At 36.8% G+C, this 18,557-nt stretch overlaps 1 protein-coding gene across 2 annotated transcripts in view; it reads right to left on the bottom strand.

The window, feature by feature from the left end:
* LOC115216475 (myb-like protein I) overlaps window positions 1–18,557 on the bottom strand; it is a 34,959-nt gene that overhangs the window by 3,160 nt on the left and 13,242 nt on the right. For both annotated transcript variants that reach the window (XM_029785841.2, XM_036506490.1), the window contains 3 exons: window positions 17,903–18,046; window positions 9,360–9,401; window positions 3,748–3,815 (listed from right to left, as the gene is read on the bottom strand). In XM_029785841.2, coding sequence (XP_029641701.1) covers window positions 3,748–3,815; window positions 9,360–9,401; window positions 17,903–18,046 — 254 coding nt within the window. The remainder of the gene's footprint in view (window positions 1–3,747; window positions 3,816–9,359; window positions 9,402–17,902; window positions 18,047–18,557) is intronic.

Here is an 18,557-nt window from a genome sequence, read left to right as displayed (position 1 = left end):
GTCTTACATGACTTCAAAACGACACCATGGTCAAAAAACCATTTCCCAAGGATTCCTTCTGCACGAAGAAAATATAGTTAAATATAGTCTTATATATGCAATGTCGTGAGTCAAAAATGTTCATTGAAGATTCATCTGCTTTTTAAGCCACAACTGCGATGAACTTTTTCACCAGCTTAACTCTTAATTTCATTTTTCTTCCTCTTTCATTCTACTACTACTACAAACACAACCGCTATTATACTACAACGGACAATCGAAATAACAATGACAAATAGCAGAGGTTACATATGCACACGAGGAAGCTCCCATGTAGATACCCAACTTGCAACAATTATTAGCTAATTTTCCGTCAGATAACCGTTTTCCAGCTGCCTTAAGGACGGCCATACAGGAAAATGTAATCGTATATTACACCAGGTTTTAATGAAAAGCAGGGTTTTAATGAAAAGCTGGAATGCTGTTGATCATAGGTCTGTACAATGACGACTGAGCTAGATCGAAATAACAACATCAGTACCAACAAAATTCAGGTCTTCATCATGTACAGTGCAGCGGATTCATTCTAAGCACCAACCAATTCCACTTGCTGCATAAGCCAGTGTAGCTTCCTGACTTTGATGTATCTCTGGAGAGGGATTATGCCCATAATAAACACACGCACTGGTTCTGTTTCACTTCTTTGCTTTTATTTCGCAGCTGGTTAACCAATCAACCAATTAAGTAATTGATCGTTTGATTAATCTTTTGGTCAATCAATCGGGTAGATTTATCAAAGCCCTTTCGCTGCCATTTGCGATCTCATAAGCGACATTCCCTTTCTAGATACAGACAGGTAGACTGAAACCTGGAATGGAGAGGGTATGTCATTGATGCGGTCACGAATGGCGACGAAAGGATTTCGACAAACGTAGCTGATTGATTAATTGACCGAGCGATTAATTAAATAATCCATTAGTTAATTGGCTAAATGGTTAACCAATTGACAAATAAATAATAAAGAAATAAAATATAAGCAGTGCGTGTGTTAGTTAGGGCATATGACCCTCCCGAGATACAGCAAAATTCGTTTCAACATACGAGTTCACATCAAGATTTTTGCAAAGCAAATTTTAAAAAAACGAAAAATTACCTATATATTATCGCTATCCATCCAAGATCCCTTCTGACTATGCAGCACCTAAGCTTTTATGGCCCTTCCACTGACTCGTTACTGCGCACATGCTAGTTTTTAAGCTTATTTTTGCCAGCTGGATGGATTGAGAAAGTAAAGTGGCTTGCACGAGACCACAGTCCACATCCCGGACCAGGAAACGATCCTATGATAGTCCAGTTACGTAACTACTTGGCAACGTGTCTTCTCCTTGGCTAAACAGACTTCTGATCTGGGCCTGGGGATGTTGTTGGTGTCACTGGTGTTGCTGTTGTCATTATGGCGCATTGGGCCGGCATCGCCGCGGTTGTTATGTTTTAATACTTACTGCTCTATTCTTTAGAGTATGCTTCTTATTCAGTTACATGTTATATTGACAATATATATATATGTATATGTTGGTGGTGGCCATCCGTTATTTGATATACGTATTAGCGCATGCGTGTAGGTACGTATGTACGTGCGTCATGTCTGTGTGTATTCATGTGTATGTGTATGTATATTTGTGTGTGTGTGTGTGTGTGGTGTGTGTGTGTGTGTGTGTGTGTGTGTGTGTGTGTGAGTGTGTGTGTGCAGAACGACATTATTTAATGTGTACAACGGCGTTGGCGTTGTCGGTGGTAGTTGAAGCTGCGGCGTTAGCAGTGGCAGCGGTGCTGGGGATGCCGATGAAGGTAATGATGATGATAATGATTGTGATGATTGAGGAGGTTGAACTTTACTGCTGCTGCTGCTGCTGCTGCTACAGATGATGATGACGAAGGCGATGACGAGGATGATAATTATTGCAATAACTATTTTGTGTTTTTTGTTATTATCGTACTTTTTGTTTTAAAGAAGTAATTTTTTAAAATTCCATTTTAATGCCAGATATTATCGATTTTTAAAAATTGATGGAATTTCGAATACATTGAATGAAGTTGCTGCTTTGTCGACATTTCTGAAATATCATTATATTCTCCTGCCAAACGAGAAGGCCGCTAACGGTATTTCGTCCGTCTTTACGTTTTGAGTTCAAATTCCGCCGAGGTCGACTTTGCCTTCCATCCTTTCGGGGTGGATTAAATAAGTACCAGTTACGCAGTGGGGTCGATATAATCGACTTCATCCATTTGTCTGTCCTTGTTTGTCCTCTCTGTGTTCAGCCCCTTGTGGGTAGTAAAGAAATAAGTATTTTGTCCGTCTTTACGTTTTGAGTTCAAATTCCGCCGAGGTCGACTTTGCCTTCCATCCTTTCGGGGTGGATTAAATAAGTACCAGTTACGCAGTGGGGTCGATGTAATCGACTTAATCCCTTTGTCTCTCCTTGTTTGTTCCCTCTATGTTTAGCCCCTGTAGGCAATAAAGAGATTACAATAATAATAATAATAATAATAATAATAATAATAATAATAATAATAATAATAATAATAATAATGTCATTGAGTAACTAATACCTTTCTTTAGTCAAAGCGTTATTATGGTCGATCATATTTCTAATGCTTCCTGCAGTCAATACTTTAATATTCACTTTAAGTGAGTGTTAAGCGAATGCTCCAAAGCTCGCCTAAAATGATGTATACATCTAAAGAGATGTACGTGTGTATGTATGTTCGTATGTATGTGTGTATGTAGGCATGTATGAATTTACGTTATATATATATATATATATATATATATATATATATATATATATATATAGGAAGAATTCACAAAAAAGCAAAAGACGAAGCCGGGTGGTGTAGACAACAAACAGATGTATTACTTTAATGCTCGGGAAGTGAAGAAGTCTTTGACGTTTCGAGCCTACGCTCTTCCACAGAAAGGAACACAGAAAGAAACAAGGAGAGAGAATGAAGAATGTGTAGTGGCTGGCGATCTGTATATATATGCACGCATGTATGCATGCATGCATATATGTATGGATGGATGTGTGTATGAGCGCCTATATAAACAGAGAGACATGGACAAACAAATATTTAGATAGATAGATAGATAGATAGATAGACAGACAGACAGACAGACAGACAGATAGACAGACAGATAGACAGACAGATAGACAGACAGATAGACAGATGGATAGATGGATAGATAGATAGATAGCTAGATAGATAGATAGCTAGATAGATAGATAGATAGATAGATAGATAGATAGATAGATAGATAGATAGATAGATAGATAGATAGATAGATAGATAGATAAGTTTCTTTATTGGCCACACAGGGCTGCACACAGATGGGACAAGTTACAAGGTAGAGCTTTTCTTTTGGGGGAGAAAAAAAAAAGTGGCGTAGGTTTTCGATCAAAAGGGATCGTAAAAGGGAAAAAAGAAAAAAAAAAAAAAAGGAAAAAAAGAAGAAAAAAAAAGAAAAAAAGAAAAAAAGGGAAAAGAAAAAAAAGAAAAAAGGGAAAAAAGAAAAGAAAAATGAAAAAGGAAGAAAAAAGAGGAAAAAAGGGGGAGAGGAAAAAATGATTAATAGGGATCGTAGATAGATAGATAGGTAGGTAGATAGATAGATAGATAGATAGATAGATAGATAGATAGATAGATAGATAGATAGATAGATAGATAGGTTAAAGCAATTTCAGAAATAAATAGCAGAGACTATGTTACCGCAAGAAGGTAGTTGTTCTCTCTAGAACATTGCAACTGTTCATCAGACAACGAAAGCTGGACTGCATCTGAAACATAATAAACATATATATATATTCCAGCATTGTACAAGCTGCCTTTGTGACAGGAAATGTCTATCGAGATGGCGCATTTTGGGTCCAATCGAAGGGACAATTCCAATGAGCTAAATACCTATTTTTCCTTGCGTTTAACTTCCACGAATTTCGTGAGGCGTTTTACAACAGCCCTAAGACCCACAATTTGGATATGATACTTTTACGTTTCTAGTAACCAACAGACCGTACCATACTTTGTCCCTTTTTACATGGAATAAAACAAAATAAAACAAAATAAAAAGCAGCAGATTACAAGGAGGTGTGAAGGGGTTTGGTTTTCTGTAATAGATTTATGGATATAAAAGTTTTGAAGGTTCTTTGATGTAAGAGATTAAGAGAACATAAAGGGTTTATGGATATGAAAGCTGATATAAAAGTATACAGATAAGGAGTTATGTTAATGTAAATGCAGAACATCGGTTTAATGATGATATTTTAAAACAAATATTTGTTTTCGTATCCTCATGTGTGCATGTATGTATGTATGTATGTATGTATGTATGTATGTGTGTGTGTGTATGTATGTGCAGATTTGTATGTTTTATGTATGTGTTCTCATGCATATAGTTACGTATCAAGACATGCGCATACATATTTAAATGATTAACTTTTGGAAAGTTTTACAGATTTTTACAGTTCCAGTGATGGATTGGATCTGTAGCATTCTCCTTTCTGGTTTTGAGAAGCCTAATTTCTCAAGATTTGTATTTAGGCAGTGTATTACATATCACAGGGCCTCCAAAATTCCAGATATGTATGTATGTACGTACGTACGTATGTATGTATGTATGTATGTATGTATGTAAACGACATGCAAACGTACATGAAGCCCAGTTACAACTACAGCCGGCTATTACCAGTAAAGGTTTTAGTTGCCAATTTTGTACAAGACATTGTAGATCTTTAGCTGGGCTAAAAAGTCACATTCGATCACAGCACCAGTAACAGTTAAGCTTCGTGCAATGGCCATACTCGATAACGAGGGGGCAGCCATAATGTATGTATGTATGTATGTATCTATGTATGTATGCATGTATGTATGTATGTATGTATGTATGTATGTATGTATGTATGTATGTATGTATGTATGTATGTATGTATGTATGTGCGTGAGTGTCTGTCTGTTTATCCATCTGTTTTACTTTTAATATAAAAATAAAGTACCTGAAACCTATTGAAAACTGAAATGACAGAAATAATAGATTACAAAGTTAATGATGTGAGCAGCTCCGATCCTGAAAGCTTACCCTATAAATCACTCGTGACAGAGAAGCTTTTATGTGTTTGATTAATTAATATTTACCGGATGTTACTCAAATTGATGTGTCACTGTCATTTAGTATGTTAGTCTTGGTAACTGGCTTTTCAATATATATTTATCAAGGTCTTTATGTTTTGTGTACGTTAGTTTCTGTATTTAATCGAAATAAATCAATCTTCATTTCAAAACATGCTGCTTCCAAATAATAAGCATGTGGCTAGTGGAGACCAGGTCTCAGTTTCGATACCGCAGCATTCTCCTTTCAAATATAACACTGATATGAGCGAGTCAACGGGTGCACACCTGTGCATTCGAACGATCCCTCAGATATAGTTGCTAAATCCTCACAGCTTGCTACCTTAAGAAGGGAGGACATCTTGGACCATCTATTTCTAGATTCATTGTGCGAAATTAATATGGAATATTCATGGCTGGAAGTGTGCGAGACGCTTTTGCGCGGTCGTTTTCGTGTCACTGATTTGATGCTGACTTATTTGACATAAGACGTTTCAATGTTTCCGTCGTTCTCTTTCTCTCTTTCTCTATCACTTTCTCTCTCTCTCTCTCTCTCTCTCTCTCTCTCGCTCTCTCTCTCTCTCTCTCTCTCTCTCTCTTTCCCTATCTATCTATCTATTTCTCATACTTTATATCTGTACTTTTTGAAAGCATAGTACTTCTTCTATCGATCTCTTTTGCCGAACCGCTAAGTTTCGGGAACGTAAACACACCAGCATTGGTTGTCCAGCGATAGTGAAAGACAAACACAGGCACACAAACATATACATATACATAATATATATATATATATATATATATATATATATATAATATATATATATATATATATATATATATATATATTATATATATATATATACGACGGACTTCTTTCGGTTACCATCTACCAAATCCTTTCCTTTCACGAGTCTTTGGTCGGCCCGAGGCTATAGTAGAAGACACTGGTACACACTGAGCTATCCAGGGGCTCCCGACCGTTTGGAAAGGTCACATTTGGAAATGCACTTCTAGATACACGGTATCCTACGTATAAGACTAGATTACTACGTGTTCAATTTGAACTGGGACGAAACAAAAGCAGCAACAACTGGTTCATACTTTATCGATCGGAAAGAAATGAATACGAAAGTCGATTCTGACAAATAACTTAGTCACCTACTACCTGCTGCTATTGCTGTTGTTGTTGTTGTTGTTGTTGTTGTTGGCGGCGGCGGCGGCGGCGGCTGCTGCTGCGGTGTGGTGGTGGTGGTGCTGCTGCTGCTGCTGCCGCTTCCGCTGCTGCTGCTTCCGCCGCCGCTGCTGCTGCTGCTGCCGCCGCTGCTGCTGTTTTACCTGACCGTGTAGACCTTCTCTAAAGGTGCTCTAGCCTAGTAAGATTATCTAGCGTAACCTTCCCCTTTCTTTTTAAGATACATGGTAGAGTGTGATTTGAAGGAGATTTGACTATTATTTGCAGTAGATCGTCCCACCAGGAAGAGTCTCTTTTCTTGGTTTATTATTATATGCAATATTTCCACTGCGTTAATAAGCTTGCCTTCGAATTTCCTCTATTAACTAATCGAAGACGTTGAGGGTTAGTCAGCGCCCACATCTGATAACCTATTGTTCGATCATGCAACCCCTCCATTTATATATACTGGTTTCAAATTTTGGCACAAGGCCAGCAATTTCAGAGGTGCTGGGTAAGTCGATTACATTGACCCCAGTGCTCAAATAGTACTTATTTTATCGACCCCGAAAGGATAAAAAGCAAAGTCGACCTCGGCAGTATTTGAACTCAGAACGTAAAGACACAAGGCCAGTAATTTCAGAGGTGCTGGGTAAGTCGATTACATTGACCCCAGCGCTCAAATGGTATTTAATTTATCGACCCTGAAAGGATAAAAAGCAAAGTCGACCTCGGCAGTATTTGAACTCAGAACGTAAAGACACAAGGCCAGCAATTTCAGGTGCTGGGTAAGTCGATTACATTGACCCCAGCGCTCAAATGGTACTTATTTTATCGACCCTGGAAGGATAAAAAGCAAAGTCGACCTCGGCAGTATTTGAACTCAGAACGTAAGGACGGACGAAATGCCGCTAAGCATTTTGTCAGGCGTGTGAACGATTCTGTCGGCTCACCACCTTCCTCCATTGCTATATTAGCACCTATTTTCGAGCTGAACGTAGTGGGTGTGGCTAGGGTCTTATTTGTCTTCAGGCATTAAATAACGCAGTAATAGAAAAGAAAAGATAAGGTGATCTTGGCGAGGTAGGACATAAAACTGCTGATCCCGCATCTATTCAGTCCATACACACACTCATACACTTACATTCGTTCACTTGCACACGCACACCACCACCACCACCACCATTCCCTCACACTCCTTTTCTTCTGCCCCCACTAAGCAAGCTGTGTGACTCTAACTGTACAGTTATTAATGTTACCAAACAAAACACAACGTACAATATAGTGACGACGTCATTCTGTGCCTAGGATTGCCATTGTGGAACATTTACTTAACAGCCGTATTGAAAGAAATGATTCGATCAAGATCGCCGCAAGATAATGTTTAAAAATTTAAATAAACAACAAGAGACGAGAAAACTAGACGGTGTTGGGCGGGGACTTGTTTTAAGAGGTTTCTTTTTTGCTATTGTATTTTATTTATTTATCCTTTTATTTTATTTTCCACAATATGTTGCTAAAAATCAATCAATTTAAGAGATACTGTTCAACACGGATTATTTAAGATTATAACAATTCAATTTAACAATCCAATCTATAATAATAATAATATAATAATAATAATAATAATAATAATAATAATAATAATAATAATAATAGCCCTGGTGCAGTACTAGGTAGTTGCTCTCATGGTTTTTCATCTTAACTAATTGGAAGTGTTATTATATACATTGTTTTGTTTTGGTATAAAAGATGGGCTAACAGCAAATATTCTGCTCAATACCAGATTTGCTTGTCAGTTGTTTGACCTTAACTAGTTGAGCATGTCCCTTGGTGGCTGATGATATGTGCATCTCTGATAACGAGCAGAAGTAGCAGGGGAGCATCATAGTCATGTGCTGAGAGGAATTCTTTGGGGTTTGAATAATTCACCTTTGGAAATATGGCGGTTTCGTTTAATATATCCTTAAACAACCCTATTTCAGGGACCTTTTGAACGGGATAGGCTACTCGACCTGAAGAAAATTCTCTAGCTGGGCCCCACCTGCATATGCCTTGTACATCCTTAACAGACGGGTAGTCATGGCGGGTATACTGGGCTTCGTATATTTCTACCCCAGTGTCACTTTGATGGCATGCACTGCTCTCTCACTCAGCAATTAAAATAGGAATATAAATGAAATTGGAAGAGTTCCCAGCGGAACTCTTACGAAAGGTTTACCTCCTTGGCACAGCCAGAATAATCAGGAAAGTATTAGATAACTGAAAAGAATGAATAGTATGGTACCGAAGGCTACAGGAAGCAAGCCCGCTACGCATGCAATACTCCAGGCGTTCCAAGAAAACCTATGATAAAGATAAAATATAAATAATAACAAGAGCACTCAGACAGCGCAAAGCTCCGCCAAGGCAACACCAATGTCCTCTTAACAATTAGCCAGAGATGATTTTTACAATGAAAATATCTTAAATAATCTCAATTGTTCTCGCAAACGAGAATACTAACAATGAACCCGATCGCTCTCAAAAATTAAGTAAAAAAAAAAAATAGGAAAAGTAATCCAGAATCCTTGCCCAGAACCGGATCGATCCCAAAACTTAATCAGTTCGTGTCAGTCACAAGGCCAAACATTTCTGGAAGTTTCATCTGAATCCATCCAGCGGTACTTGAGATATTTTGTCTACGGACAAACAAACAAATACGACTGAAAACAATACCTCCGCCTTCGCTAAGGCGGAGGTAATAATGGTTTCAAATTTTGGCACAAAACCAGCAATTTAAGAGGCGAGCTAGGTCGATTAAATTGACCTCACAAATTGACGAGCTAGGTCGATTAAATCGACCCCGAAAAGATGAAAGACAGTCGACATCGGCGGAATCTGAACTCAGAGCATAATGATGGGTTAAATGCTGCCAAGCATTTTGCCTGGCCTGCTAATGACACGCCGCCTTAATAATAATATTAATAATAATTTTAACATGGCCAGATGTTTACGAATTTATTTTTATCGTTCTGTACTTCTATGATGAATAAAACGAAATACTTACCAAACCGGTCCGGCTATTACACTGGTCAACCTCCTGCACCTGCTGTTGTGGAGAATAGAATATTTACTAAATGAATCATTGAAAAACACATTTCATAAATTAGCTTTCAAAATAAAATAATTTAATAACGTTGTTGTTGTTACTAATGTTCACGTGGTTAATTATCGTTCTTGTTATTGCTGTTGATGATGTTGAAGTTGATGCACTTTTAATTGCTTTGTTATTGTTGTAGTTGATGATGTTGCTGCTGCTGCTGCTGTTTATGTTGTTGTTTCTGTTATTGCTGTTGTCGTTGTTGTTCATGCACTGATTAGCAATAGCTGATCCAAGCAAAAGATTGTCAAAAGCATTTCAGCCGTGACCATCCCGTCTCACTATCCGCACATAGTGTATCGAAAGCCACACGATCTAGCGCGCTAGAGTGCAATTTCCGTGTAATTTGGGTGCTCTTTCTAGCAGATCGAGTGGACCATGTAAGGGTTCTCTCGTTATCTTGCAGGCATATTAATGTAGGAGTCTTCGAATATGTGGTGGTTAGGGGCCCACACCTTATCCAGTTGGGGATATGGAAGGAATAGAATTTGAAATAAAAGTTGCTCTGTTCGTAATAAGTCAAATGAACATATATGCTATAACATGTCACTGGGATACAGAGGTCTTTGAGATGTGTACCCTAGCATCAATCTCTAGCGATGTGCTAGGGAACATCTCCTTGAATGTGTGTGTGTGTGTGTGTGTGTGTGTGGTGTGTGTGTGTGTGTGTGTGTGTGTGTGTGCATGTGTGCGTGTTTTGGGATGCCGTTGGTAGTCCTCTTTATTGCTAATCGATGTTTCTCGCGCGTAAAACACACGTGATAAGTTAGATAACATTTAACCATTTCATTATACGAGTGTGTACATATATATATATATATATATATATATATATATATATATATATATATATACCCAGCCTCCTTTGTAGGCAAGTACTTTATACCCAATTTACTACTCCGATTATCTTGACAATATCTATGACCATACCTTGACATGAGCTGTCAACTCACTTTTGTCCTTCATTCTAAACAGACAGTCCTCTAGTCTTAGATTTAGTAGTTGATAAAACGACAAATAAATTAGAAGCGAACCACAATCCTTTACAAGTTATGACCCCAGTAAGCTTCATGCCTTTCTTGGAAGTGTGGTATATTCTTAGATACAATAGCGTCAACATGGATTTCTTCCATCCTGCTCTGTTAATGTATTTGATTAAAATGATACTAATGTGTCTGACTGGTTAAAATTCTATTTATTTGTTCAGCTGATTAATGTAATGATTGCATTGTTCAATTATAGGAGTCGCTTGAAACGGTCGTACTACATCACTTCTTGATATCTTGTTGCTTATTTTGATTATATATATATATGTGTGTCTGTGTGTGTGTGTGTGTGTGTGTGTGTGTGTTTGTGTGTGTAGAAGATGTGTCTTAGTGGTTAGGGTGTTAGACTCATGATCGTAAGTTTGTAGTTTCGATTCTTGGTCCGGATGACGCGTTGTATTCTTGGGCAAAACACTGCATTTCACGTTGTTCCAGTCCACTCAGCTGGCAAAAGTGAGTAATCTTGCGACTGACCAGTGTCCCGTCCAGGTGAGGAATATATACGCCTTTGAATCGAGAAACAGGCCCTTATCAGTCGGCATGACCATTGTGCCACGCAGAGGTACTCAACCCAGAACCATGTGCTTACTTTTTACTCAGCCTGATATATTTATATATATATATATATATGATCGAACGCCATGCATCCTTTTCCAAGTAAGTTTTATCTATATATATTATATATATATATATATATATATATATACATATATATATATATAATATATATATATATATATATATATATATATTATTATTATTTTATTATTATATTATTATTATTATAATTATTAGGGAATATTACTTCCAAGTACACAGGAAAAAGACATTCAAATTAGATGTTCTAAAATGAACATCTCTCAATGTTTAATTCGTACATATAAAAGTAATTTTAGAGACAGAACCACCTTCAGCTAAATGAAGACAAAGGTTTTATACCCACCACTCCATAAATTGCCAAAAGGAATTAAAAACTGCTACTCTTCCGTCCCAGACTACTCAACAGAAGAGGGCCAATCATTCTTCATGACAATGCTCAACTTCACATTTCATTAATGGCACTCCAGAAGTTGAGGGAACTTGGCTGCGAAGTTCTTCCCCACCCAGCTTATTCCCCAGACCTTTCTCCTACCGAATACCACTTTTCCAAGCACTTTGATGGTTTCCTGCGAGAGAAGGAGTTCAAAAATCAAACCGATGCTGAAAATGCATTCAAAGTTGTTCATCAGCTCCAGAACTCCAGATTTTTATGTTACCGGAATAAACAAACTAGTAACTTGTTGGCAAAAATGTGTTGATTATAATGATACTTACTTTGATAAATAAAATTTCCGCATTGTTGAAATATATTGTCATGAATTTCATGTTTCAAAACGTTGCTTACTTTTTACTCAGCCTGATATATATATTACATAGAAAATATTGGGTTGTCCGGAAAGTTCGAACCGATTTTTAAAGGAAAGAAAAAGTCAATAAATACTTGCCATTACATTTTTAATCAACCAAATATGAACCGTATTGTTGCACAATGCCTCTCCATCTTTCCTTTACCTTGAAAATGCCCTCTTCCCAGAATTGACGTGGTTTCATGGCAAAGAATTCATCAAGGTGTCTTTTTACGTCATCCAAGGAACTGAAATTTTTACCATTAAGTCTATGCTGCAAAGACCTGAATAAGTGGAAATCCGAAGAAGCAATATCTGGTGAATATGGAGGGTGGAGTAACACATCCCAGCCGAGCTGCAGCAATTTTTCTCTGATTCCCAAAACATCAAGTGCCGAAAAGGAACTTTCTTATCTTCCATTTTAAAGGGTTACAGAATTAACACAGGTTATAAGAACATAAACCTTCTTCCACGGAAAGATAGCTTAAACTATGCTCTAAATGGAGGTGTAGTCAAATCCTATTTTATGGACCCAACCATGTTCTAAAATAAGTCGAAAGGTAAGCTACTATAAATCGGCACGAACTTTCCGGACAACCCAATATATATATGAAAGACACAAAATACATAAATAACGATTTCAATAAATTCAAAAGCCTGCATTATGATAGTATAGAAAGAAAAACAAAATGTGTGCTTTTATCTATTGTGAACGGTGGAAAGACTATAATACAACTAAATAATAATGTAGACTTAAATAAAAGTAATAACCACGTCGAGATATATTTTCTAATAAAATATTTTACGTAATATATTATAATAACGTATGTAGTTTAGCATTTTGTTTTAATATATATGCCTTGAAAGTTTTCTTTTTTTTTTTTACATTACTTTAGTCTAGATTACATTAAGTAATATAACTGAACCATTTTTATTGTACACGTTATTAGCTGTTGTTTGCATAAAGATGATTGTCAGTAATATTTTTTAAGCAATTATTTTGTGTATGTGTGTAGACAGACAGACAGATAGACAGATAGATAGGTAGGTAGGTAGTTAGGTAGGTAGGTAGGTAGGTAAGTAGGTAGGTAGATAGATAGATAGATAGATAGATAGATAGATAGATAGATAGATAGATAGATAGATAGATAGATAGATAGATAGATAGATAGATACGTACATACATACGTACATACATAAATACATACATACATACGTACATGCATACATGCATACATACATACATACATACATACATACATACATACATACATACATACATACATGCATGCATACATACATACATACATACATACATACATACATACATACATACATACATACACACATACATACATACATACATACATACATACATACATACATATTGAAAAACTTTTGCACTGAAGAATGAAAACAAACATTCCTAAAATGGTAAATTTCCTTTGTCAATTGTCTACGAGATAACAGTACTCCCTGGCAAGCAGCAAAGCCTGGATCTGCCATAGTGGTGGCCTCTCAACAATTCTTTGGCACTTATAAGTCTTTGAGGTTTCGATTTTAACTGACAAGTACGGAGTTGAAATTCATTTACAATCTAGGCTAATTTGCATAATTAAAATAAAAATCAGCTAATTTATCTTTGATCTTTTATTTGTGCCAGTTATTAGACTGCGGCCATGCTGGAGCACCACCTTGAAGAATTTTAGTCAAACGAATCGACTCCAGTACTTTTTTTTTTTTGAGCCAGTCACTTATTCTAAAGGTCTTTTTTGCCGGGCTCCTAAGTGACCTGGCCGTAAACAAACCAGCACCGATTGTCTAGCGATGGTGGAGACAAACACAGGTACAAAGACGCGCGCACACACATACACACACACACACACACACACACACACACACACACACACACACATACATATATATGTATATATATATATATATATATATATATATGAAACGGGCTTCTTTCAGTTTCCACCAACCAAATGTACTCACTGGGCTTTGAACGGCTCGAGGATGTAGTAGAAGACAACTTTCCCAAGTTGCCACACTCTGATATTAAACCTGGGACCATGTGCTTGGGAAGCAAACTTCTTACTACAGGGCCATTTGAGTGGCCCTCGGCACGAACTTGAGCATCGAGTGGCCCTCAGCACGAACTTGAGCATTGAATGGTTGAAGTGCTTACGACCTGTGCGAGTGTAACTATCAGCTATGTTTGTAGTATGGCAGTGAGCTGATTGAGGAATTGTTGTAGAACACACACACTGTCACTCCTGGAAACGATTAATTATTTCTAACTAGTTCTACCAGTTTAGATATAAATGGATATGTTGTTGTGGTTGATCACTGAAGACCAGTGATCAAATGTATCCGCCCATGACCCTCCGTCTTTTATCTTTTGTAGACTTCATTAACCAATGTATCCATTTTGGCAGGAGCTTTGGACAAAATCCTTTGCCGGATTTCTTACGTTTGTTTATATTCTAAAGGCAAATACTGCCAAGGTACTTTATCATGAGTTCGATCCTTGGTTGAATGCCGCATCGTGTGTGTGAAGACGCGTAGCTTAGTGGTCAAGTAATTCGACTCACAATCGTAACATTTTGAATTCGATTCCTTGAGCAAGACACTATTTCAGTTACTCCAGTCCACTCAGTAGGCAAAAATGAGTAGTACCTGTAATTCAAAGGGGGCCAGCCTTGTCACGTCCAATGTCACGCTGCATCTCTCTGAGAGCTACTTTAAAGGTACGCGTGTATGTGGAGTACTCAGCCACTTGTACGTTAATCTCACTAACGAGCTATTCTGTTGATTGGATCAGCTGGAACATTCGTCGTCGTAATTGACGGAGAACCTGTGTACTGTGTACTTAATACAACACTCATAAAATGAGTGCCGATCGAGCACCATTGCAACCCTCTCTTCTCTACGATGTCATGTCGGCAATATTCCGTTGCATCAAGGACGAGAAGAACGAGCGGAGGTCTGTGTCTGCTTACGATAACTTTGGCACCTAAAGTATTAGTTGTTTCTTGACTTTATTACGCATGCTAGTCAACGGTATGAACATTTTTCTAAATTTTCTACACTTATTATTTTGACAGTAAAATTTTCATAATTTCAAAGCCTTTCTGGTACACAGTTTTAATTTTATTATTATTTGCTGCCGAATGCAACTGTGCTTGCATGGTAGATTTGAAAATATAATGTATACGTGTGCAGCACACATGTATTTTCTGTACGTTTTAGCTACATAGTTATATATTAGTTTTGGCGACCCCACTGATGAAGTACAGATGACAGATTAATTTATTTGTTCATTAATACAGAAACTCGAGTTTGGGGTTAACTATAAAAATATTTTTTTTATTTTCATTCTCTTTGAAATTACTTTTGTTCATGGTTTGAGCTTTGACTGCCCTTTCTAGCATGTAAGGTGTCCCGTCAAAGGTCACCGCTTTTGTGTATAAATACATAAATGTTTATACACATTATATATGAAAATAAGTTGACTATTGACATTATTACGCATGCTAGCCACCGGTATGAAAATTTTTCTAAATTTTCTACCCTTATTATTTTCATATATATATATATATATATATATATTATATATATATATATATATGAAACGGGCTTCTTTCAGTTTCCACCAACCAAATGTACTCACTGGGCTTTGAACGGCTCGAGGATGTAGTAGAAGACAACTTTCCCAAGTTGCCACACTCTGATATTAAACCTGGGACCATGTGCTTGGGAAGCAAACTTCTTACTACAGGGCCATTTGAGTGGCCCTCGGCACGAACTTGAGCATCGAGTGGCCCTCAGCACGAACTTGAGCATTGAATGGTTGAAGTGCTTACGACCTGTGCGAGTGTAACTATCAGCTATGTTTGTAGTATGGCAGTGAGCTGATTGAGGAATTGTTGTAGAACACACACACTGTCACTCCTGGAAACGATTAATTATTTCTAACTAGTTCTACCAGTTTAGATATAAATGGATATGTTGTTGTGGTTGATCACTGAAGACCAGTGATCAAATGTATCCGCCCATGACCCTCCGTCTTTTATCTTTTGTAGACTTCATTAACCAATGTATCCATTTTGGCAGGAGCTTTGGACAAAATCCTTTGCCGGATTTCTTACGTTTGTTTATATTCTAAAGGCAAATACTGCCAAGGTACTTTATCATGAGTTCGATCCTTGGTTGAATGCCGCATCGTGTGTGTGAAGACGCGTAGCTTAGTGGTCAAGTAATTCGACTCACAATCGTAACATTTTGAATTCGATTCCTTGAGCAAGACACTATTTCAAGTTACTCCAGTCCACTCAGTAGGCAAAAATGAGTAGTACCTGTAATTCAAAGGGGGCCAGCCTTGTCACGTCCAATGTCACGCTGCATCTCTCTGAGAGCTACTTTAAAGGTACGCGTGTATGTGGAGTACTCAGCCACTTGTACGTTAATCTCACTAACGAGCTATTCTGTTGATTGGATCAGCTGGAACATTCGTCGTCGTAATTGACGGAGAACCTGTGTACTGTGTACTTAAATACAACACTCATAAAATGAGTGCCGATCGAGCACCATTGCAACCCTCTCTTCTCTACGATGTCATGTCGGCAATATTCCGTTGCATCAAGGACGAGAAGAACGAGCGGAGGTCTGTGTCTGCTTACGATAACTTTGGCACCTAAAGTAATTAGTTGTTTCTTGACTTTATTACGCATGCTAGTCAACGGTATGAACATTTTTCTAAATTTTCTACACTTATTATTTTGACAGTAAAATTTTCATAATTTCAAAGCCTTTCTGGTACACAGTTTTAATTTTATTATTATTTGCTGCCGAATGCAACTGTGCTTGCATGGTAGATTTGAAAATATAATGTATACGTGTGCAGCACACATGTATTTTCTGTACGTTTTAGCTACATAGTTATATATTAGTTTTGGCGACCCCACTGATGAAGTACAGATGACAGATTAATTTATTGTTCATTAATACAGAAACTCGAGTTTGGGGTTAACTATAAAAATATTTTTTTTATTTTCATTCTCTTTGAAATTACTTTTGTTCATGGTTTGAGCTTTGACTGCCCTTTCTAGCATGTAAGGTGTCCCGTCAAAGGTCACCGCTTTTGTGTATAAATACATAAATTGTTTATACACTATTATATATGAAAATAAGTTGACTATTGACATTATTACGCATGCTAGCCACCGGTATGAAAATTTTTCTAAATTTTCTACCCTTATTATTTTCATATATATATATATATATATATATATTATATATATATTATATATATATAAGCAAATGAATAATAACAGACGATGGATAATTGTCAGCTCATTACAGGTGTTTTTAAATAGAATGAAACAACTGGAATATACTATTTGATACTTATCAACAAAAGGCGGTGACCAGCGGTCTATCTACTTGCTGCATATCTTTTCAAGTACCCGATTCTGTCTGAATCTTTATTATTATTATTATTATTATTATATTATTATTATTATTATTTATTATTATTATTATTATTATTTATTATTATTATTATTATTATTATCATTATTATTATTATTATTATTATTATTATTATTATTATTATTATTATTATTATTATTATTATTATTATTATTATTATTATTATTACAGAGGTGCTGAAAACTACAAGAGAGAGAGACGGACTGACAGACAGGTAGACAGACAGACAGGCAGGCAGGCAGGCAGGCAGGCAGGCAGGCAGGCAAGCAGGCAGGCAGACAAGCAGACAAAGTAGTACACAGAGAAACCGAGAAACGCAGAAAGAGAGAGAAAAAAGAAAGACACACATACACACACACGCACACACACAGACATACACACACAAACAAACAGAACTTGTATATTTGAAGGAATACATATGGACAGTCATCATATTCGCCAGTGTCTTTTGACCTGATACAGAAACGGAAATATGATGGAGGGAATTAAATTTAAGCCACAGAAATCAACCAAAGCTACTTACTGGTATTTCTCTTTCCATGTCGCTGAAGGTCACAGAAACCATTTCCAACAAACGAACTCCACATTGTGGCCCTTGCTTGAGTTCTGGGTCTTGATCAAAGTAGTCACACACCAGAACCAGTGACGACAAAATAGTTGTGTATTTCTGTCAATGAAACGTCGACAACATATGAACGAGATGATTCTTTATTTTGTTCAACAATCAAGAAAACGTTATATGTGCATGTGAATTAAATAGAAAGATAGACAGATAGATATATATATAGATAGATAGATAGATAGATAGATAGATAGATAGATAGATAGATAGATAAAGAGAGGGGGAGAGAGAGGTAGAGATAGACAGACAGAAAGACAAGTAGGTAGGCATGTTGATAGGTAGGTAGGTAGGTAGATAGATAGATAGATATATAGATAGATAGATAGATAGATAGATAGATAGATAGATAGATACATACATACATACATAGATAGATAGATAGAAGATAGATAGATAGATAGATAGATAATAGATAGATAGATAATAGATAGATAGATAGATAGATAGATAGATAGATAGATAGATAGATAGATAGATAGATAACTTTCTTTATTGGCCACACAAGGCTGAACACAGAGGGGACAAATACAAATGTAGGGCTTTTCTTTTCGAAAAT

This window comes from Octopus sinensis, linkage group LG10 (genome assembly GCF_006345805.1).
Source record: "Octopus sinensis linkage group LG10, ASM634580v1, whole genome shotgun sequence".
NCBI classification, from domain to species: domain Eukaryota; kingdom Metazoa; phylum Mollusca; class Cephalopoda; order Octopoda; family Octopodidae; genus Octopus; species Octopus sinensis.
Note: the sequence above shows the minus strand (reverse complement) of the source record. Positions and strands in the feature narration are given on the sequence as shown.